The 23,208-nt window shown below is 39.0% G+C and overlaps 1 protein-coding gene across 4 annotated transcripts in view; it reads right to left on the bottom strand.

Moving 5' to 3' along the window:
• crtc3 (CREB regulated transcription coactivator 3) overlaps window positions 1–23,208 on the bottom strand; it is a 47,492-nt gene that overhangs the window by 7,739 nt on the left and 16,545 nt on the right. Inside the window, exons 3-10 of one of the 4 annotated variants that reach the window (XM_041986365.1) lie at window positions 23,078–23,206; window positions 20,939–21,000; window positions 12,121–12,183; window positions 9,886–9,989; window positions 5,155–5,205; window positions 4,829–4,914; window positions 1,595–1,644; window positions 449–669 (exon numbers count right to left, since the gene is read on the bottom strand). In XM_041986365.1, coding sequence (XP_041842299.1) covers window positions 449–669; window positions 1,595–1,644; window positions 4,829–4,914; window positions 5,155–5,205; window positions 9,886–9,989; window positions 12,121–12,183; window positions 20,939–21,000; window positions 23,078–23,206 — 766 coding nt within the window. The remainder of the gene's footprint in view (window positions 1–448; window positions 670–1,594; window positions 1,645–4,828; window positions 4,915–5,154; window positions 5,206–9,885; window positions 9,990–12,120; window positions 12,184–20,938; window positions 21,001–23,077; window positions 23,207–23,208) is intronic. The other 3 variants (XM_041986370.1, XM_041986373.1, XM_041986374.1) reach the window with 3 other exon arrangements.

Genomic DNA, 23,208 nt, shown 5'->3' with positions numbered 1-23,208 from the left:
CGCCTCTATCTTTGGAGCCTTTGTTTCCTGCAGATGCTTGTATCTGTCACAGTGCTTCGTTTCAAAGTGCCTTGTTTTGTTGTGTTCTTTAATTACAGCCTCACTGTTTCCACACAGAAGACACACAGCTTTGTTCTTTACATCCATAAACATATTCTCTGTTATCAAAGTCCACTTTTCATTTAGCCAAATTTTGGGGAGAGGGGCCGTTTTTAAAGCTGAGTAGCTCTGTCAGGCTGCTACAGAAAAAGAGAGGTACTTGCATGGGCCCATGACTGACACGTCAAAGAACTGGCAGTGCATTGTGGGACTTGTAGTATTATGATAGTGCATGTATTCTTATTAGCAGACCAGCACTTCTTGTGCCAAAGATAATTCATTCACAGGCCAGATGTGGCCCGCGGACCTGTTGTTTGAGTCTTAAATGAGCTCCAAGTTTTCCACCCACCTTGTGAGTTGCCGATGCCGAGGTGCATCATGGCAGCTGGCAGGTTTCCAGTGCTGCTGCCTCCGCTGAGGTTGAGGTACCCTCCATTGTCTTCAGGGTCCAACGGGGTGGAGAGTGGAGAGGGGAACTGCAGATTGCTGAGGTCAGGCAGGGAGCCACCGGTACTCAACGAGCCTTGATAATGGGACAAACCAGGGTTCTGCTCCGGAGATGGGAATATACTGCAGCAGAGAAGGACAGGAAATTTATTTTATTAGAAATCTGAAGTAATGTAATCAACCAAATAATTAAAGGGTATGGTCAATAAATGGAGTGCCACGACTATTTTAGAGACAGAATTTTTTAAAAAGTCCTGATTACGTGTTCTAGACAAATTTTTTTCTATTTTGTCAGTTACATTTTTTTTTCCCATTTTCCAATATGCTATTATGAATAGCAGCTGTGACTCATAAGTCACCAAACAAAGCAACTCTATACACACACGCGCACACACACACACACACACAAGAACAAATGTTTTCCTGCATAAAAAAAAAACAAATATTCCCCTTTCAGAAAACCAAAAATGAAGCAGTAAAAGCAACGTGAGGCCGGTCCTTATGCTTATAATGCTTTTGTTTTCTCACATTTAACTTGAATTTATGTGTTTATTTTTGCATTATCAGATATCTCAAAAATCTGAAGTTGCTTCAGGGAACAGTATTGCTTTCTGTATAAAAACATGACCTATAATGTAAACTACACAATACCATTACCTGCTGCTTTAAAGCTAATTAAATTCTCATAACAATTTAATTTTCCTTTAAACAACATTGTTTTTTCTTTGTTTTTTTAAACTGAGGAATAAACAACTTTGGTAAAAATTTGGTAAACAAAGGTGTCAACTGTCCCAACAATCTCTTCCTCCTCTTTTCTAAGGTTAAAAGCACAAAGAGGAACACAAACATCCTGTGTGAAGCACTAGGAATGTGTGGCATTTCATAAAAAAAGTTTTTGGACCATCTACTGCTGTTAAAAACAGCGGAAATCTATTGTGTACTGTCTGATATGAAAACGCTTAGTGTAATATTGTATATACCATGATATAGGTCCATAGATAAAACAGAAGTAGTTTATTCATGTAGAACATGTAAAATGAACACTTACTTGATTCCAGGCACTTCACATGATTTAGGCCTTGATGCCAGAGACTGGACCTAAAACAGAAAACCAAATAAAAACAGAATGTAACACATAACTGAAAAACACTTTGCTTCAATTTAAAGCTCCTTAAAAATGACTCAGTATTATTTACAGATACTTCATAGTTGCATTAGTCTGAGAATAACAGGACATAAATAACCTTACTGGGGCAAAAAAACAAAGATGACACCAGAACTATGACTACATGTCCCATTTATAATAATGTAAGATAATATACAGTAAAGTATGCATATAAACACACACAATTTGTATGTAAAGGAAATCAGTTCAATGAGGTCAGAATCTTTGCTAACACTGACATGTATACATCAGAAGAATTCACCTCCTATAGGCCAAATTCTAAAGCTTGACTGGCTCGTGGTTCTCCTGAAGGGCGGAAATGTACCTGGGAATGGCTTCCGCATTTCAGTTGCAAAAACATATTTGTTATTAAAGCTGCCACAGAAAATGACTTTTGGGTTTGCCTCAAATTCTGTAAAAACCATTTAAGGAGTCATTTATGGAATGTAGGGCACAGCTCAGACTGTATCAGACTGCTTAGACTTGAAGGAAGTCTCATCCTTAACCCTGGTGGAGGTCACAGAGATGGTCAAGAAGCTCTCCAGCAGCAAGCTGCCCGGTGTGGATGAGGTTCATTTGGACGTACTGAATACTCTGGTGGTGCTTATTCATTTAAAACAGGGGAGACTAAACAATGTTTTCAAATGACTGAGTAAGTTTATTCAGTCATGCTTGAAAGCGCCTCCGACCACACTCAGAAGAGGCTATGTAGGATTGCAGAGTGAGCAGATCATGGTAGTGTGGTCATTTAGCCTAAACTAGTTTAGAGACCTAGAGAAGTCTTGCAAATGTGTCCTAAATAGCCCTTTCACACTGAACCAAATTTTGAATCTGGGACAGCCTTAGTTGGGGTATATATATAAAAAACAAACTGCATTTTCTACTTCAACCCAAAACACATTATTCATATTACTTCCCATTTTGAAATTATGAACTACTTTGTTATTAGCAAATTATCTGCCATACCATTAAGGGTGGCTATAGTACTCTGGTACTGTGTACACTAGTCCTAAATGTGGTCTAAATAAATATATATAAAACGAGCATTATCTGCATTTTTATAAAAAGAACATTGGTTTCATAAATCAGAACCTGTGTTTTAATGAATCGATGTGCTCTGCAGAATAATTCAGTCCAGATTTAAACATCTTAAGTCTTGGAGTTTTTCCAGCAGGACCTGGTTTAATGTGGTCAAAAAGCAGCAGAATCACCCTTTGTGTATATCTTAAATCAGAAGCTAACTGAACATTTCAGACACACTCGCCATCCACACTTTAAACAGCGTTTAAAAACTCGACAACCTGATGTTATTCCGCAGCTCATCTTAATTAGCGTCGTCCGCTGCCTCTGGTTCTGTTAGGTTTTCCTGGATGAGATCTCAGTCATCTGAGGCTTTCCGGTCTTTAAAACTCTGAATTGTGTCTCAGCTTTTTGCCGGATTCTCCATCAGAATGGCTCTGAAGTTCACACTAGGGCAACTTCCAGCTGAATGTAAACAGCTGGGAAGGAGGCTGCAGCACATTGTTCTCTGCTGGAAAAGCTCGCTCCCTCAGGGTTGAGTTGCTGCCAACGAGTTCCAGTAACTGGATTTAGCTAAAGACTGGAGCATGATTTGGACTGGTCATAGGTCGGCAGTAATGCAGCATTTTTTTTTTTGTTTTAACCAGGCTTAGATGCAGACTCAGAACTTTATGGAGGGATTACCTGACTCATCTGTCCTGGGAATGCCTCGGGAGTTGGTGGGGAGATGGACATCTGGAATACCCTGCTTAGCCTAATGCCAGCCCGACCCAATTTCTGCTAAGCGTAAGAAAATAAATTGATAGATGGATATATGATTCTGGTTGGGTGGTGCCTTTTATAGTGTAATGACCCAGTCCAATATGTTTGTAGTCAAGAGAAATTTTATTGTGGTGTACAAAGTTTCAGGCAAGACTATTTATTTCCTGCCATGTAGAAACTATGGAAAACAACTAGAGAACTGGATTCAAAGCTGTTTCGCGTTTAATTTATTTAAGAATTTTCTCATTTATCCTGTTTTGTGATTCAAATGCCACAGCTGAAATTCTTGATTGCGTATTCTGTCTGTTTGAGGTCAAACGAGACAGGCTGGTTCAACAAGAAGGGTAACATGTCTCTGCCAAGTCACCACAGGAATTCTAGGTGTCATGAGCACCTGAACTGACATGAAGCACTTTCAGGTCAGCCAAACTTCTTTATAGTGTAAATAACTGAAGGAGGCGTTACTCCCTTGTTATTCTAATAGTGCTGCTGCAGAGAAAAAAATAACTCAAAATCAATTTTTTTTTTAAAGGTATGCAATGCTAAAAAAAAAAAACAAAAACAAATGAGAAAAGAGAGAGAAAAAAAAACTAAATCACTCATAACTAGTTATCCCTCTTAATAATGTCTTATGACCCACTACAGGTATGTGTTGGGTGTTTTTCTTTGCCCTTATTTTCCTATATTTCTCCTGTCTTCTTAGTTAGCTGTGTATTTTTTTATATTTTCTGGTCGTTTTGTTATCCATTACTTCTTCAAATGTAGTTATAGATACTATAAGAGTCTAATTTTCAAGTGTGGAACACTGATAAAGTTTACCACAAAGGTAAGGTAGGATTTTAATTTGTTTTATCTCAGTCTGTCTCAGACCACATGACCTCCCTTATGTAGCTTATGTCGTCTCAGTCATACAGAATTGAGGATTGAAGGTGATGTTCAGGTGAAAAAAAAGAGTAAATCTACAACTTCTGTCATATTTCCAGGCCATGTAAAAGAAAAGACTGATGTAAACGTCAACATTTAAAAAGAATCTTACGCTTGCCTCGAAAAAAAAAGTTGATGCACATAATGTGGGGTTGCTCATGGCCAATACACAATATACCTTGTAGGTGGCCAAAGCAACTGGCTGTTTGTCTGTTATGTTCAGAGTGTTAATATTGATCAGCTACTGACCAAACCAGTTCGGGAAGGCATGATGATGTGCATTTTGTTTTAAAAATGAACATTTGAATAGCAGTGAAGACCAGATTATACCAATGATTAATCTAATTCCAGAAGAAGCTACTCCGAGTCAAACGTTACAGAAGGAGTCACCGATATGAGCCACAAACTCACCTTCTTGGCCTCCCACAGCTGCTTTGGAAGTGGCTTACTGACACCAATTAGGTTCTCTTCATTAGGTGGAGCAGGGAAGCAGAAGACTGTGAGAAGAAAGAAACATGTTAATCCAAACATGTTTTTTCAGGAATACTTAGGGTGATTATCAAGTAGAAGATAAACTGAATTAAACTGAATAAAATTACACGTTATCATTAAAATGCAAATTATACTGTTGCCTTTAATAAATGATTGGAAGATCCACTAACAAAAAAAAGGATAAATAAAATGAAAACAAATGTAAGTTTTTGTTTATTAATATTATTTTAATAAATGCAACCCACCATCTCCAGATGCATCTACTTCTGCTTCATTTACACTAGCTGCATGCCAGCCTCCATGAGAAATAAACAAGAGGAGGAGAGGGGGAGCAGGGATTGATTAAGAAAAAGAAAGATAAAACAAGAGCAGAGAACCATTAGAGGTTATTCAATATTAACCAGCTGTTTGAAAAATTCAAGCATGCCTGGCACAATAATTATCCTCCTGAAGGCAACTGGCCGTCCGGAATAATCTGCAACTACTGTGAAGCTTCATACACACAACAGCTGGGCTATTAATCACAGAGATGAAGAATGTAGGACAGAAGTTGGGATGGGGGGGTTCAAAGACCACAATGAGTGTTTGTCTTCCTCCTAAATGGTAAATACATATGCCTTTATTGATCTCTCCTTTTCTAACTTGTTTATTTTGTGCCTAACTCTTTAGTTAGGTAACATTTCCTGTGCAACACTTCTGCTGCCTATTAGGATTTTTTTTTTTTTTACTCTGAATATCTCCTCCAGGTTTTGGCTTGAACTTGAGCTAGGCTGGTTTTACATGCGCCTTTGATCCACTCTGTCTGCCCATTCCTTCTCCTTCCACGCTCTCATTCCTTCTGAGGCTCATTCATTTTTGGAGACTGCTCTTAGGGTGCTGGTCCAGATAGGACAATGAGGCAACACATCAGTCTGACACCATTACATTCCCTCTTTAAAAGGGGTTTGATCGTTGTAGCAGTCGCAACCAGGATAGAAACAGGACACCTAGGATGGAAAATGGCTGGCTTGTGTTCCTGGCAGGATCAGACTGTGCTATGCATTCAATATGGGGCTTGCAAATACCATAATAAATAATACATAAAATACTGTCTGCTATTGGAGCATAGCAGCAAATCAAAGCCTTGTCAGCTGCAGGGGGAATGTTAGATCTCCAATAACTGAAGCTGCTTCTTTTGCAGAGGGAGCAACATAAATTAAATCATTGCACGATGAGCAACTGTAGTCCAACTCCTTTGCCACAAGTGTATCCGCCTGGCAATGTGACTCATAACTTTAATTCCTAGATAGATGCTTCTTTAATCAGCCAGGGCTTAACACCACTCAAAACCTGCTGAAACCTTGAGATGTGTCAACGAGGCCCTGGGGCTTCAGAGCTCTTTGGACTCACGCATGGAGCCGTGAGGCAGAGCTGCTCGCGCGCTAACAAGAGCCACTTTTGTGTCACAGCCTCTTTCTATACAACAGCTTGGAGAAAAATATGCAGTGTGTGCTGGCAGACGATACCAAGTACAGCAGGCCATACAAGAAGATTGTAGTGTATATACAATGTGATCCTCCACAGGATGTTCAGTTCGTCATTAGAGGTAATTATAATACCCCTCTGGCATCTCTGCATTGAATGAGTTTGCAGAGCTGAGATCATTATCACATTTATAACCCAACAGTCAGAAATGAATGTACAACTCTTTAAAAGATTCAATATTTACATATTTTTAGAGCAGAAAAAATAATGGTTTTAACAGCTTAAACTGGAATATTTCCAGTGACAATAAACTAAAAACCTTAGAATATTGGACTGAACAGGACTTTGTGGCCTTGCTATGAACTCACTATTTAATCTCTCAAAATGACTGAAACTTCAGGACCTGGTTAATTACTAAACAGCACAGATAATATTTAAAACTAGTAAGAATTCATTACCACTCAACTAATTGCTGGGACAGACTCCAGCTTTCCCACAATACTGAATTGGACTGAGCAGTGTAGAAAATGGACGGACGGAAGACTTACAAAACCTTTTCAGACCAGAGAAACCGGAGAGATGGGGGTATAATTTACAGGGGACACAGGAAAAGTTTTTGTGTGTCTGTGTGTGGGGTGAAACTGTGGACGGAAACACAAGCAATGTCCAAATACTCACATATTCAAATCAACTTATAAGAAAATGGCTCTCCAACAGCACGGGAATGAAGGGTATTAATTATAGCAACATGCTTCCAGTTTCTATTACTGTTGTAGTTGTCATTATTATGATTATTACTACTACCTTACTGCCCCATTATAGATTTTTGGGATGCATGATATTGGATTTTTGACCGATATGCCAATATTTTACAACTTACTTGGCTGATAACAAATACTGATAATAAATTATTAATAAAAATATGGGATGGTGACTATGATTTTTCTTTTATTTTTGTTGTTACTACTACCATTATTATAATTAAACTGATACAACTGTCATTCTCATTGAATTACTATTACTGCATTTTTCATTATAATATTATTAATAATATTAATAAGTTAAAGTGTTTTTCATGCCAAAAGCAACACAAAGTGCTTTACTTAATAAAACTATTTAATTTTTATATAGCATAACACTTTAAAAAATACACCTGACTTTAGTGTCTTTCACAGTTACACACACACACACACACAAAACGCATGTACCTCTCCATCTCTCCCTCCCTCTCTATTCTACACGAACGTGAACTCTAACACCTATTTTCTGTATTTTAACTGAATGCAGGCATAAAATCTAATAATAGAAATAAATAATTGGCTTGACGCTGCTGTGAGGAAACATGATGATGTATTGTTGATTATGGTTACTAGTAATGAATGTGGCTGGTATGTATAGTGACTATTATAATGATTGTATTGTTATAATTTATTGGGGTATGGAGAAGGGATGGGTTTAAATACATGAGAGTTTATTTCCACTCCCTTTGAACAGGACATTTTTGTTATACTCTTTTATTTATATTTGAATAAACTCTGTCAAATCAAGTAAAAAAAAAATCAAGTAAGTGAATCTACAATGAAATAATTATAAAATTGTGTTTAATGGAATCTGGGAAAAGAGTGCAGACACGAGATGCCTGACATGAGATATTTCTGTTAGAGGCCCCCACAGACAAATACGTCCAAGTAGGTCTATGGTGCGCCATTTAAAGCAGGCATTTAGTGTGTTATGATTTATGTCTTTATATAGGCTTGGTTCTGTTTGCATATGAAACTCATGCTGGGCCAGATCTAAAATTAATATCCTGTGTGGATGCGTTAGCTAAACACTAAGTAGTAATGAAACTGATGAACACTTCTCTTATCTATTTCACTGGTGATGAGATCAGAAAGAAGCAGGTGAGGGACGACCAGTGTAAAAGAAGGGAGGAAGACCCGTTCTGGAACTTGGAATTAAATCTTTGACTTTGGCCGAGTTACGAAAGTATAAACAGAATATTTCAAAACAGGAACGAGGCAGCGGTTTGTGTAACTGAGCCTAAAGTGGCTTGCTGAACAGTAAAGCAGCTGCCTGGATGGACTGTATTCTCTGTTAATAAATGACCAGAGGAATAGAAATACAAACATCATAAACTAGGATGATCTCAGTGAAAGAGTCTGAAGAGGAGCAGCCTGCCTGCCGTATGCAACTCAGAGAATATCCAGTTTAAAAGCCCACTGGTCTTTTCCTGGAATAACAGCAGTTTTTACTGGAGTTTAATCCTCATCTGTGGTGCGTCACACTGATACTTCACCTCCTTATTCAGCTGTTCATGTATCCTGTCACCTCTGCTCCTCAGGTCATTTACATTCACACGAAGAGAAGACGAAAAATTTAAAAAGGTTGTCTCACAACGAATCAGAGATTTGTGCTGTACTGAAGTTAAAAACCCAAATCAACCCTAAACAAATACAATCATTCACTATATTATGCACATTAACACTTACTAAAACCCGAAGACCTGCTCAACAACACGCAGCTAGCTATAATGTTATGGCTGACTGATGGTTTCCTGCAAATAGAATATCTATGATAAAAAGTTAAATAACAATAAGCTACAGAAGCTTTGATTGAAGAGGTGATAACTTCCCATGGTAAGGTGGAAGTCCATAAGGTAGATTTCTATTGTTTTAAAACTCATGGATGGCTTGGAGAGTGCTATCCATGAGTTTGATTTTTACTCCATCCATCCAAACAGTCACACACTAATACTTTGTTGGACCTCCTTTAACTTTGATTACGGCAGCGTTCGCTGTGGTATCGTTTTGATAACATTTGTTTCTGTTTAGAGATGCATTAATTTTTCTCCAAGATCTTGTACTGATGATAGGAGAGTCCGATAAAAAGCCTTCTCCAGCACATCCCAAAGATTGTCGTCGGGGTTCAGGTGCTCCCTAGCAAACTGAAGCCTTATTTTTTAGCCTCACTAATTAGTGGTTTTCCCTTCACATTGTGTGTGTAGAAATGTTCCTTCACTATTAAACAGTGTTAAACTGAGTTCTACTGTTGTGTGATTGTTGATCGCTATCATTCAACATTTTTATCTGACCACATTTCTTCCTGAAAGATGATGGTTTCCCACTTATCCTTCCAGTTTTTATTAATGTGTTGGACAGTTTTAAAACTATTTCAGTAGTTTCAGCATCTAGAGAAGCTACTCACTGCATCAGTTAGGGTAAAATAGCTTATTGCCAGCTGAAATATAATCATCCATGCAGTAATTATCCAATGGGAGGCTCTTGCCTATTTTCTTAGTTAAATCCTGGTGGTGACCTTTGTTTGGACGGGAAGTTAATTTAAAAATTCCAATGTGCAAAGGAAAAAAATTAACTTGCGTGGAGAAAATGTTCAAGTCTTCTGAGCCAATGTGCATTTAGGAAGATATTAAATTCGAGCATCTCTCAGAAGAGAAAACAAAACAAACACAGCAGGTATTTTGTGCTCTGAATGAGTGTGTTTATTACTCTCACCATTGCGCTGTGGAGGACCTCTACCCATCTGCTGGTTCATGCCAAATGGGTCCTGAGGGTTTGGGTTCATAACACTCGTATGCAGAGCAGAGTCTGAGTTGGTTCTGAGTGGGAGGAAGAGGAGGAGGAAGAGGAGAGTTATGCAGAGTATTCCAGCACCTTGGACAGAGGCAGAGGGTTTCTCAGGGCCGCAAGGTCAGTGAATCATTCAGTTTCCTGCTCTGCCTCCACGCAGGCGGCATTGGTCTGCAGGCTCACGCTGACCTTACACATACACCCTCACAGCGCTCAACTAACCCATCATTAGTCTGCAGAGAAAACACGTCCCAGCTCCACCAGGAAATAATCACCTTAAAGCACTTAATATCAACATTCTGATATTTACTGTTCCTAATTAAACGGATACTGAGAAATCCAGCAAATGTACTTTTTAGCAGATAATGAACATCCCCTATTTTTAGCACTGCTTATAGATGCCCTGGAAAATAATTCTCTGAAAGCTTTTTTCCTGGAACCGATTTAAATGGCGATATTCTCAGAAGATGTTTCCCACTAGCTTTTTCTGTTATATATTGATTTTCAACTAGAATCTGTAAGATTATTTAAAGAAATCCCAGTTTTCTTGCACTTGTTTGACTTCCCCTGCAGGATCAGCACAGGCCAACAACATAGGCCATCACACACAAATTCCTTATTCCCCATTTCCTTTTGGCAACAAGCTTAATTTCATGAGCGCCCTGACGACTTATTTACTTCCTTTAGGTGGCATTTCTGCTGAAAAAATGTTGCAATCACACGTCTGATTGAAACCACTAGGCTTTCTGTTATGCTGTCAGTTATTATGGAAAAGAAAGCTAAAAAGCTTTTTATACAATATACTTTTCTTCCCACCCTTTTCTATAAACTCAAATGTTTGGGTGACTTGAATAAGAAACTTTATATATAATAAAACACATAATTTGAGACAATGAATGAGTGCATCTTGACTTAAAGATGCTTGTGTTGTAATCCCTTGTTTAAATGTGTTTAACAGTTACTAATCAACTTAATGTACCCTGTAAGACAAAGGTGCAGACTGGCTTTTGTGCAGGTGAAGAGCAGCTGTAATAACACATACGACTTATGTGGGGCTCATCTTACATAATTATTTACCCGCAGATTTTATGGAGTTACAGATAGGATCTAGAAGCTGGCTGCAGTGTGTGATATTTCTAACAGATCAGAGTCGACTGTGCAGCTTGTAATCACACATCAGCATCAGACTGTCAGGATGCTGGGGGAATAACAGCAAAGAAGCAGTGTGAAATCCAGCTTTCCTTCCTTCTTGATTTAACCTCTGTGCCTGTGTTTGCTTTTTGACTAGGAATATTATACAGTGTCTATGGCTCACAGTACACCCACTACTGTTTCGTTTCTCCCCACATCACAAGTTAATTTTCGAGCGCTGGACAATATTCCTCCTGATTCCTGTAGTTTTCTAGTCTCTGGTTGTCCATCAGGCTCATCAATAAAGGCAGTAATTTGTTTTCTGCATGTAGATTTATATTTTTTAACTCTTGAGAGTGAAAACTAAGTTTGTCTTCTGCCAGAGATCTGACACTAAAAACAAATTTAAATGCTATTGGAGTTCATATTTAGACACAGGGTTTCAAATATCTAGTCCATGATAAATATTTTTACACTTTATGCCACTGAGTTTGTGAACCTACAAGTTGCAACACAAAGTGGACCAGTACTGGTTTCAGAAAACTCAGAGGTAATATTAAAACAATTTCAAAAAGCAATATACAACAAATAATAATAACAACAGCAGTTTCAGAGGAAGGTGAAAAGGCTGAAAGTAAGAAAATGTGAGTCAGGAGCCTTGATGTTAGACTGCATGTGAGCCTAAAGCTGGGTTAGTGAGAGGAAAAGTGATGATTAATGTTTAAGAAATACCAGGTAAAAAGATGACAAGAGCCTCAAAAGGAAATACAATAATCAGCTATGAAAGTCCACGGCTGAGACTTCATGGACTTCTATCTTAGTGCTTCAAAGAAAGAAAGAGGGGGATTATTTAAATGCTACAAACCAGATAGAAATGAATAAATGAAAGAAACCAGTGCATTATGAAGCCAAAAGAGATTACAAAAAGACAAAGAGGAGACTTGTTGGGCTCTGTGAGCGAGGGACAAAGCAGCAAAGATAGACTGATTTGAAGACAGACAGGAAGAAGGATGGGGGGTTAAGGGTCACCTGTTGAGTTGTGATATTAATCTAAACCCAGGCCGTTTTTCCTCAGTCCATGGCTGCTGTTCCCTTCAAAGACAGAGGAAAAGCATGACAGACAAAGTTACTGGGGGAAAGCAGAGACCCCTGGCGCCTGCCGGCAAGTTTGTGGAGAAAATATCCTGCTAAAAAAGAATGACATGTTTATATTGGCACATGTGAAGAAAGAAGAAAGACCCTGGAGAATATGCAGACACAGCATAATACCATTTTATATTCAAGGAAAATGGCATGAAATAAAAAAAATTTAGGGAAGGGAGAAAGATGAGTGATGGAATGGGAAAAACCAAAGACAAGAACAAGGACTAGTCAGGTTTATAAACTATTTGGCTAAAGAACCATTAAGAGGGATTCTCCTATTTCTAGTGGTGAGAAGCAAGTGGTGCAACATAACCAGAACTCTCAGGAAACGGTGGTCAGGCAGATTTAGAGCCATTAGAAAACCCTGGCATAAAGTGAGAAGAAGCAGCTTCATTTTTTTCAACACTTAAGAAAAAAGACAGTAAATTAAAGAAGATCATCTTTCTCTGAAGTATAAACCAGCCTTCTAAAACTAAAACATGGCCTACTGAATGGATAAAAACAACAAGTCCACCTCTCTGTACACATACAACCACTTTATGTTGTTCAGATTAAACTTATGAATCTTGTTTGTCTCCGGTCTGTTTTTCTTTGGGTTGGAGAAAAGTTTACACAAAGTGTAAATAGGTCAGTGTTAAGACACTTATACAAATAACTGAACCATCAATAACCAAAAGAAAGAAGCAAACATCCAAAGAGAAACTTCTGAAAGAGTTTAAAAAAAAGCTGAAGAACTACTTTAAAGCAAAAATCTAAGGAGGTAAGAGGTTGATGATACGTTTGAACAGAACTAAAGAGAAACACTTGCATCTTTAGATTGGAACTGAATAAGAGAAAAAGCAAAAATAAACAAAACATGCAGACATTTGGGCAGGTTGTAAACTAAACTGTCTAAATGTCTGTAAATGAGCTTTAACTCAAAAGGAAAATGAGAAAACTCATCCCGTGTAATGTTGACAACTTCACAGGTCTAAACAATCAACTTGGTGAGTAGAAAGTTGTTATGCAGGAGCTCCTGGAGCAAAAACACATTTTGATCCCATATAAAACCCTGTCTTTCCACCGTCTGTGCATTTATTACCTTTAATCATCATATCGGATAAGGAGCACCTGTCACAGCACCTATTATTTGTCTCCAGGCTGGCTATTCTCAGCTGGACTGGAAAGAAAAAAAGAAAGTCAAATTTGAGGGTGTCACAGTCATTAGTAGTCTGAACCTGCTGGGTGACTCAGTCTTGTTTGAGCAGAGTTTGCAAGTATGCCTGGGTGCACGTTTTCGTCCAGTCTTAAGGAATGCAGTTGCAGTGTCAACTTTAAAGTGCTCCTGTGTGAATGTTTATGGTTCTTTCTTTGTCCTACCTTCACAACTGAAGAATGAGGCTGTTACAAAGTCCTACACTCAGTGTCACCTGAGACTGATTGATTGTGTTGGAGTTACCTGTATTACCTCATAAATGTGCAATTTATCTCCTAAAAACTTTGACACCTGAAAACATGGGTCTTTCCAAAAAAATAAATAAATAAAATGTGGAGGGCAAGTAATGACATCTTGAAGAAAAACCTGCATACAACAACAGAAGCGGTATTTTTAAAACCTTCACTCTTCACTTACTGGTGATCTTTGGCTTTTGGGAACTTTTAGAAACAGCTGTTGCGAACAAACACTTTGCTTTTTGTCTGCAACTTCTCCACAAAGCTGCAGCTCCTCACAGACACACAGATACGACCACATTTAGCCTGTTTTGGCCTCTTTTTGCTGGTTCCTGGTTAAATTTGCTTGTAAATGTAAGTTTATTCTTAAAATATTTTATGGGTTGGCCCTTCTCACCGCTCGTCTTTTACCTTTCATCACTGCAGTCGGCTGACCAGGTGCTCCTTGCAGCAACATCTAACTCTTTTCTTGTCATTATATTCTCCAATGCATTTTTGAATTTTTGCACAGTGCGATGTCTTTAAAACTTAGCAAACATCTTTTCTTTTACAGTATAAAATCTATTTTATGCACTGGTTTGGATGCAACACTAGATGAGTTGGTGTATGCACTAGTTGTTCGAGTGTATATATTTCTTTAATATAAAGTACTTGCAGTAAATACCAAACTCTAAGATGGTGATTTAATAAACATTCTGGGGAGAACAATTTCCAGAATGCTGCCTGTATTCTTCCACAGGTCAATAAATCAATCCATTTACTATCGAGTAACCCGGTGACCATCTGGAAACTGAGTGCTATTACAACTCAACTACCACAAATGTTGTCTAAAAACTGCTGACCAAAACTTGATTTAGAATTTTTTCCACAAACTATCAGAATCCTGAGTAATCATCGACCTTTAGGGAGGACTGCTTTTCAGCTGGTGTCTTTTCATGCACTCTGCTTTGTTTGAAACTGCTCATCAAATGTCAAACAACACCTCGGTGTGTCACATTACCTGCCTAAGCGGTGCTTGTTAGTGTAGGTTGTGCAGTCTATATTTATACTTAGATATATGACACATGATATGGAATGCTGAGTAGTTGTGACACTTCCCCTGACAACAAATCTCCATAACAAACTCACACAACCACGTTAGTTATTTTGTTTGTTACAACCATGAGTTTTAAACAGATTAATTACTAAAAGGCATCAAACCTGAGACTAAATATATTTCTGACCCGTTCTGGAGTGTCTGCACGGTCACCTGGTGATGAAAATGTTGACCTTTATTTGAAGAAATAAAGGACATTAGTTCAACCACAGGGAAGATAAAAACTATTAAAGAAAACATTTTTCAAAGATGCAGTGGCGGGGAAAAAAAGTTTCAGACCCCTTGTCTGGATAGTCTCTCCATTTCTTACTCTCCAGGGAGCATGGTCGGAGATTTATCCCGAGAGAGGCTGGTACATGAACAGCAGGCCAAAGATGGGTGAATGGGAGAGAAGGAGGGCGTGGGACTGGACTGAAGCTCTGACCCTGAAGCAGATGGCCTCTAAAGGGATGCAGGACTGTACTCAGGTCTGATGACTCTAGTGTACATTCATAACCTCTCTTCCCAGACACCAGCTCACTTTTTTTCTTTGACAAATTTCTGTAACTTCATTATAATTAGTTCAACTCCAAAAAGCTTATTTTCAATAAACCCCACACAGCTCACTACAAATGGACAAAGTTGGGAAATCATGACTTTTTGGCTTAAAAAGGGTAAAAAAAAATCCCAAAAAGGAATCGAGGGAACAGATAAAATCTGTTGGCCAGGCAGCTGGTCATGGAGCGGTTAAAGGCTATGTGAACAGCTCTGTTCCCCTGCATTTCTGTCATGCCTGGCAGTCTCTCAGAACTGGCCCGCTGCCTTTAAGATTTAATGAAACAGAGACTGGAAAGCTTGACAACAGTCAGCTTAACACAAACACACAGATGTATCTGTATGCAATTCATATACTGTATATCCAAATTATCTTCACAGAGTAAACTAAGAAATACATCAAACCAGCATTTAATGTTAGCACTATTTTTCCCTTGAGACCCACAATCCTCAGACTGCATCATTTCTGGATTCAAGGTAAAATTTGTTACTATTGTTAATTCAGGATGTCTTCTGAATTGTAATACTGTAGTGACTCAACAGAGGCTATACTATATTTTGTAAGACTTTAAATCTCTCATGAGTCAAATACTGCTTGACTGTTGCCGCATAAGACCTAGGTTATAAAACCAGTGCTTTTATAAATGATGCATTAAAACATGCACACTGACTGCGGCCAACGTGATCACACTTAGATGTTTACTGCAGTGAAACAGTTAAAGCGCTCTCAGGCTCTTGTCCACAACTGACTAACAGTAATGAAGTGCAGATGTAGCTGGTGTTGTAAACACTTACCGCCCCACTCTCCCTTGAGACAGACAAGCAGGGAATCTGCTTCTCACTGCAAGAACTCACAAGCCCAAAACCATTTTAGTGGATGATAATTAACTTTAGTTAGTGAGGAAGATAGCGGGTTTTTGAATATGTGGAATATATGAATGATACAAACTACTAAGAGTAAAACAAAAGAGAATTTCATTCAATGGGACAGAAAGAAAAGTCTTCGTGCTTCGGCGAGACTTCAGCCCAGACAGATTTCCCGTTTTCTCCTCCAACACTGTTATGTCTTTATTAGATCTACAAGTTCTAGCTGCAGTGTGACTGTAAAACAACACTAGTGAGGCTTAGGCATGGTTCACCTGTACACCCACAGAAACAACAAACAAGACATATACACGTATATGTTATATATGTTCAAGTGGGACTCAGACTGGCCAGCTGTTCCAGTTCCTGACTGAGTTTAAAACCTGAAGTAACAGAAGAAACCAGTACACAAAAGGAGATGGAGAAAAAGGAGAAGTTAAGAAAAATCATATATAAAATAGCATACACCATCTATTCACAAGGTACATGCCACCAACAAAATGTTTTATTTTTGTCTGTGACACAAAAGATCAACATGAAAAACCCAAACCTAACGAGCTGAAAGGGAGCGTACTATCACCTATCGCGGTAGAAATCTGGCAAACTTTAGTCAATAAATCAATTCAATTGTGCTTATTTATTGGGAAAAGAATAAAGGTACCATTAAATGGTCACGTCAACTTAACTTTACATGGAAGCATACTGACTAGGGGTGTGCCATTTTAGGTACCTCATGATTCGATTACGATTCAGGGTGCTTCAATTGGGTTATTAACCGATTATCAGGATTTTCATTGTATATATTTTACTCCATCAGGTCCCCCCCAACTCCATGGCTACTTCTTACATTTTAATACATTCAGTACATTGTAAATATTATAAATAATTTTAGAATCAAATAACAATTTTAGCCCAGTAGATAAATGTGGGAAAAAAAGAGTTATCTGTCGCCTTGGATGTCAATTTTCTGGAGCCAAATCAGTCAAAATAATTACTCCACAAGAAGAAAAGCAAATATTAAACTAATAAAATGTAAGATACTACACAGAAGCACTTTACATGGTACAGAATGTTTCAAATAACATTCAACTCAGATGTCGTCTCTACATGTGAACAAAACCCATGATAATTACACCCATGCCATACGGCACTGCTCACCAGCACAGCAATTTTGGAAAACAAGTCGTGGAGTCATTGGCCCTCATTTATCAAACAAACGTGGAAATGAGCGAACATCTGATCACAGGAATCATGAAAACGCTCGTACCTTACCGACCCCAGCATAGGAACGACCGGGCCATGATAAATGCAGCGGCTGAAATCCATCACCACTTACAAGTTATGCTATTAATTATTCATGGTCCAGAAGCCTCGTCCAGTAAGGTCAAACCATGTAGAGAAGACGTTCTGCCAAAAAAAGAGAAACTCTTCGGAAGGTGAGATCCACACCCTCATTTGTGAGGTGGAAACTAATAACGAGGTGCTGTTTGGCAGCCTAAAAACTGGAGTCAAAGGTGTGCAGAAAAACGCTACATGGAAGAGGATCATGGAGGCAGTTAATGGCCTCACCGTTGGACTCCAGCTGAGGTATGAATAAAATTCTCAATAAATAGCCTATATATACCCAGTTAATGTTTTATTTGTTTTGAATTTTGATAATAGCCCATGTCTAGTAACTGAAAGTCAGTTATTTACATTATGCACTTTAAAATATAAATAACGTGCTAAGAGATCAATGAAAACTTAAAAAAAAAAAGCGAATAAAACTTTTTCAACCCGCTAACTGTTGTCTTAATTATTGTGTTCAAGGTTCTGTTATATTAAGTCACTTTTAATGGCCTACAAAAGAGAAAATTGGTAGCCTACAGCATTTTCACCTGTCCAGTAAAGAACTGCACATTTTAGTGCATAACATGGGGAACATGAGCCTACTGATTAAATAGAGTAATTTTACAACTTTAAGGTATAGACTACTTTACTTGCTAGAAAAGACGGATCAGCTCCTGTCTCCTCCGTACAGGCCCCAGTGGAGGCTGTGCTGGGCTCGGTTCCCTGGACATCTGCTTCTCTGGCTGCGCCGGACCATCAAATAGCAAAAGCAATATCGTGCAGAACTGCACAGGACAGAATTATATCGCAGACTTTCTGTAGCTCAAGAGGAAGAGCAGTCGTCTTTCGACCGGAAGGTAGGTAGGCGGATCGATTCCAGGCTTTCACTGACTACATGCCGAAGTGTCCTTGGGCAAGACACTTAACCCCACGTTGCCTCCCGATGTGCCTGTTGGGGTGTGAATGTGTGTGTGATTGGGTGAATGTGATAAGTAGTGTAAAGCGCTTTTAGTGGTCAAACTGACTGGAAAAGAGCTATATAAGTACAAGTCCATTTACCATTTCTCCGGAGAGTACAGCACCCCCCCGCTGGTCCGAGACACATCCAGCAACCCGAAGCACTGTGTGCACAGCGTTGAACCTGCAGTCCTGCTCTGTGAAAGGGTTTTGCCAGCAGGGTGCTGAGATGCTCTGAGAGTGAATATAGATGTTTGTTTGCAAACACAGATTTCTGTTTGTATTTAACATTTTTTCAAATTGTAGTGAATTATTTTCAGTGTCTGCTGTGCAGCCCGTCAAATCCACACTGACTCAAACTTGCGTACACAATCTCAGAGCTGTCGTGAGATTTCATCGTATCCTACGCTCACGTCCAAATTAATAAATGCCGAGCCTTGCGTGGTCCATCAAAGTTTGCCATTGTACATATAATTTAATAAATGTAGGCTAATAGCTCTCTTCTTGGACCCCAACATTTCCCAGTCCCCCTCACTTTGTTTATAAGGTGACACATGAAAAACCACTCTGTGCAAATCAAATAAAACTGCTCTTTTTCTAACTCTTATTATCAGAAAGAAAACAATACTTATGAACTGAAAGTCAAAAACACTAACACCACACAATGAAATAACCCAGACCAAACTTTCCATAGAGCACATCTATGGAAAGTTTATTTGTTTTCACTTGGTCTCCACTGAGGTTTTTTTTTTTGCAACCATGATTTCTTTTTTCCCTACTTGTTTCTCTACTTTCCCCAGAGAACAAATACCACTTAATACCATAATTCTAATTATTCATTCATCATATTCATTATTATTATTATTATTATTATTATCTGACATTAAGCACATGGCTTTGGGTGTTATCCAAGCTTTTATAGCTTTAGCCTCTCTTTGGACTTGGCCAGTTTAAGCCAACATGTATCCATCTCTCTAGCAGCAATGTGAGCCAATATCCACAGCTGAGGGGGAAGTTTATCCCTGTTGCATACTGCGACAACAATCTGCTGCAGGTTGGAGCAGGAGGTTTGGCCTGCAGAGACATGACAGGGTTGAGCACGGTTGGGAGAGGTGCAAAAGAAGAAACAGTTAATCTGAAGGGGAGCGCGGTGACTGACATAACAGCAGTTACGAACATAAAGGAGTCTTTATGTGACACTACTATGGCAACTCCTCATTCATGAATGGAATGAAGTGGACGTTAATTGTAAAATTTCACAGCCTTGCACAGAAAAAATTTCAGGGAAATTGTAAGAAAATATTAAAAGCATATACAAGGTAAAACATTATGACTATTAATGGAAAACCTGTTTTATAGAATCAGGGTACAGCCTATAACTACAGGTACAGTATTTACTGCAGAATGATTCGTCCAATCAGTTTAGTGTTTCATTTTACATAAGTATGATTTCTGGGCTCAGCTAAAGCCTGCACGTGTCCTCATGGTGAAAGACTTCATTAAAAGAACAGTTGTCACATGTGCTCACAGACTTAGGTTTAGATGACTTGATGCTGCTTCATTCATCGAGAGACAGTCTGAAACAAAGCTGTGCCGCTCAAATTAAACCTGAGAGTCAGTTTACAGTGCATCATGCCACATGGTTCTGGGAGGTTCAAACCCACTCCGAAGGTACTGACGTCTGGTTGCTCCATTAAGACATTTGTCAGCCAACCTGTTTTGTGCTGTCAACAAAGAGAGGGTGTGGGCCTTGTTCACTTGTACAATACAAGCTGTTACAGTAGGCTCAGCGCTGAGCCTGGCCAGCGTCTGTGCCAGTGCTGTGGAAGATGACAAGGCAGGGTGATTGGCAGCCGGCCAAGCCAGCATACTAAACATAAGTGAAGAGACAAAGCAATACTGACAGAGAGTGAGTGGGGAGGAGTTTGGCTCAGCTTTTTTATCACAGGCCCATAATTCATTCCTTTGTAAACACAGAGGGAAAGCAGTCTACCAATTCACTGCTGCTCTACGTGGGCACAATCAGTACAGGAAAAAGGAGATTGTGTGGCTCACAAGGCCAGATCTTCTGTAGTCAAAAAGTTAGAATTTCAGCTGAGGTTGAGATTGTGCTTCACCGGGCAGTGACAACACAAAATCCCCTAACAGTGGGAGGACTGCTGCTGGGCATGACCTTTAAAATGAAAGGCTATCTGTCAAACAACTTTAGTCAGATGCAGCCTTCCCAGGGTTAATACTGCATTTCTGCAGAAACAGCAGAGGTAAACAGCTCCACCCATCACTCGGCTCTTCCCTCTCAGTCACATCTCTGATTTGTGTTTGATCAAGATGGCTGGGTGTCTGGATCTACAGAAAAAAATACCGGCTGGCACAAGCTTTATACAGGAAACGAGCTGGCAAGAGGAAACAGTTTCTGCTGTAAAATATTCTAGGGACAGGAAGAAGAACAGACAATGAGCATTCTGTCAGGATCTCAACAGAGGAGCTACTCACCTTCTCCAGCTGTTGTCCGGAGGTGGAGAGAGGTACACTGCGCCATACGGAGAGCTCTCTATGTAGGTTTTTGTTAAGGAAATTAGAGGTTTAAAACACACAAGTATTATTGTCATCATCAGAGGAAAAGAAATGGAGGATAATGAGGACAAATTTACAGCAAAGGAATTCTAACCCTGACATTTTATTTCAAAGAAATAAAAGGGTGTGTTCTTCTGACAAAAAGCAGAAAAGTAAGACTTTACTGTTTCTAAAGTCTCATAACATTAAAAAAGGACTTTAAACACTACAACTACCTCAAATATCAAATGAAAAAGTAAGAGCACAATCTGATTTAGTGCTGAATGCTGAAGCTGAGCTCTCAAGACTGTGCATGGAAAGGTAAGACATGAGGAAGGTGGTGTTTTGTCTTGCTGAATATTATTATTTTCACATTTGCAAGCTGAGCTTCCCTGTTCTGCAAACAATCACCTCTTAGGGCTGAAGCATAAGAGTAGTGTTAAAACAAGACAAAGCAAAGCTGCAAAAGGACAATCACTGTTCCAAGTGACATCTGCTTAGGTCTCAGTTACAGTCTTATCAGTACTGAAGTAGATTTCTAAAGCCTGGAGGCCTTTTGCCAATTATCAGTTCTAACACAAAACATGGGATGAGCCTTTTGAAAACAAAGTGGAACTACTACTACTGAGCTTTCTCCAAACACAAGAGAGAACAATCTACTCCAACTGGATTAAGAGCTTCCTGATTAAGAGCTACAGTTGTTGACCCCAAAAGGTGCATGTCACACACTACTGGAAAAAGTAAATATATATGTATATATACATAAAAATTTCATTGACCGATCAAAGCTTCATAATAACTTTTAACAGAAGCCATAACATATGTGTCAAACATGCTTTTTTAACATGATACACATTTCAATGTGCCGTGCTGCTCCCTGTTGTCATAATTCAATAAAACTCCATCGTACTGTAGATGATCCTGCTTGCAGCTGGTAGGCTCAGCTGGATCCCAATTAGATTGCAATGAAAGGGAAGCAAATGCGGATAAGTTTTAGCTGATTTTTGTCAACAGGCATTACATTTCAAAACCATTTCTGTTTCTGATTGTATGCCAGAAATATTCGTTCATATGACATCATACACAGAACGAACTCCTCTTAAGCCATGTTACACAATAGGTCGCTGAATCATTATCTCTGTCCCAAGGCAGAGAAAACAAAACATAAACAATAACAAATCCATTCTTCAAAACACTAAGCGGGGGCATGCAGTGAATGGAGTTGTGCTTCATGTTACTGTTCATGGAGCATCACCAACAAAATGGCTAGAATAATTCATTATTAATTCAAAATTTATCATTATGATCAATACATATCATTAGAGACTAACGTTTTTTATTCATTCTTTCATTACGATGCCAGTTTGGAAACAGGACTGCACTGCACTCAGTCATCTGAGAAAACACATGTACATTTTATGCAAAACAATCAAACTTGTACAGCTTGAAGCAGCATCTTAATTAGGTTTCACTTTCATGACAATATTTCAAATTTAGAAACGATTTTTAAAAAGTCTACATTCAACATTTCACATTTAACTACAACACTGATAGTGAGTAGCTGTGAACTGCAGACGGTAGAAAGTTTATGTAATACACGTGTGTATTAATGTAGTTTATACGATCATAGAAAGCCCAGATTAAATCAACAAACAAAAAAAAATAAAAAAAAAGATGTTTCTGCTCTTACTCCAGTTCTAAGGAGACTCTGGGGAAATGGCTAGTGAAGGGCGTAGCTAAGAGTTTAAGTGCTGACTGTGCATCAGGAGCATGGACTGAGACTCCAACTGCCAATGTCCATTAAACCTCAGAAAAGAGCAGCATTTCTGCGTCACATTTTAAATTATCCTAATGTCTAACCCTGCTCCTGAGGCTTCGAAACAGCTGACTACACAAGTAAGTGTTATCACATTTGAAATTACACCATAAACACACACACACAAAAACACAAGCATCCACCTGGAGGGCACGGCCCCTGCTTACACATCGCTTATTAACCTTTCACGATGACAACGTCTGCATCACACACACGTGTTTGAGAAATCTCCCACTGTCATCGAATCAGGTTTGAAAGGATATCTGCCGTCCGTGCTTGTCAATGGGTCGCCGATGGGGCGAGTTAATGCGATTGCGGTCCCTGTGGACCCTCTCAACAAGCCCATGGTGGCGGGTTCCTCTGACGGAGTCCAACCCTGAATGGAAGCCACCCT

The sequence above is a fragment of the Melanotaenia boesemani genome, chromosome 1, assembly GCF_017639745.1.
Source record: "Melanotaenia boesemani isolate fMelBoe1 chromosome 1, fMelBoe1.pri, whole genome shotgun sequence".
Lineage (NCBI taxonomy): Eukaryota > Metazoa > Chordata > Actinopteri > Atheriniformes > Melanotaeniidae > Melanotaenia > Melanotaenia boesemani.
This window is presented reverse-complemented; position numbering and strand designations above follow the sequence as displayed.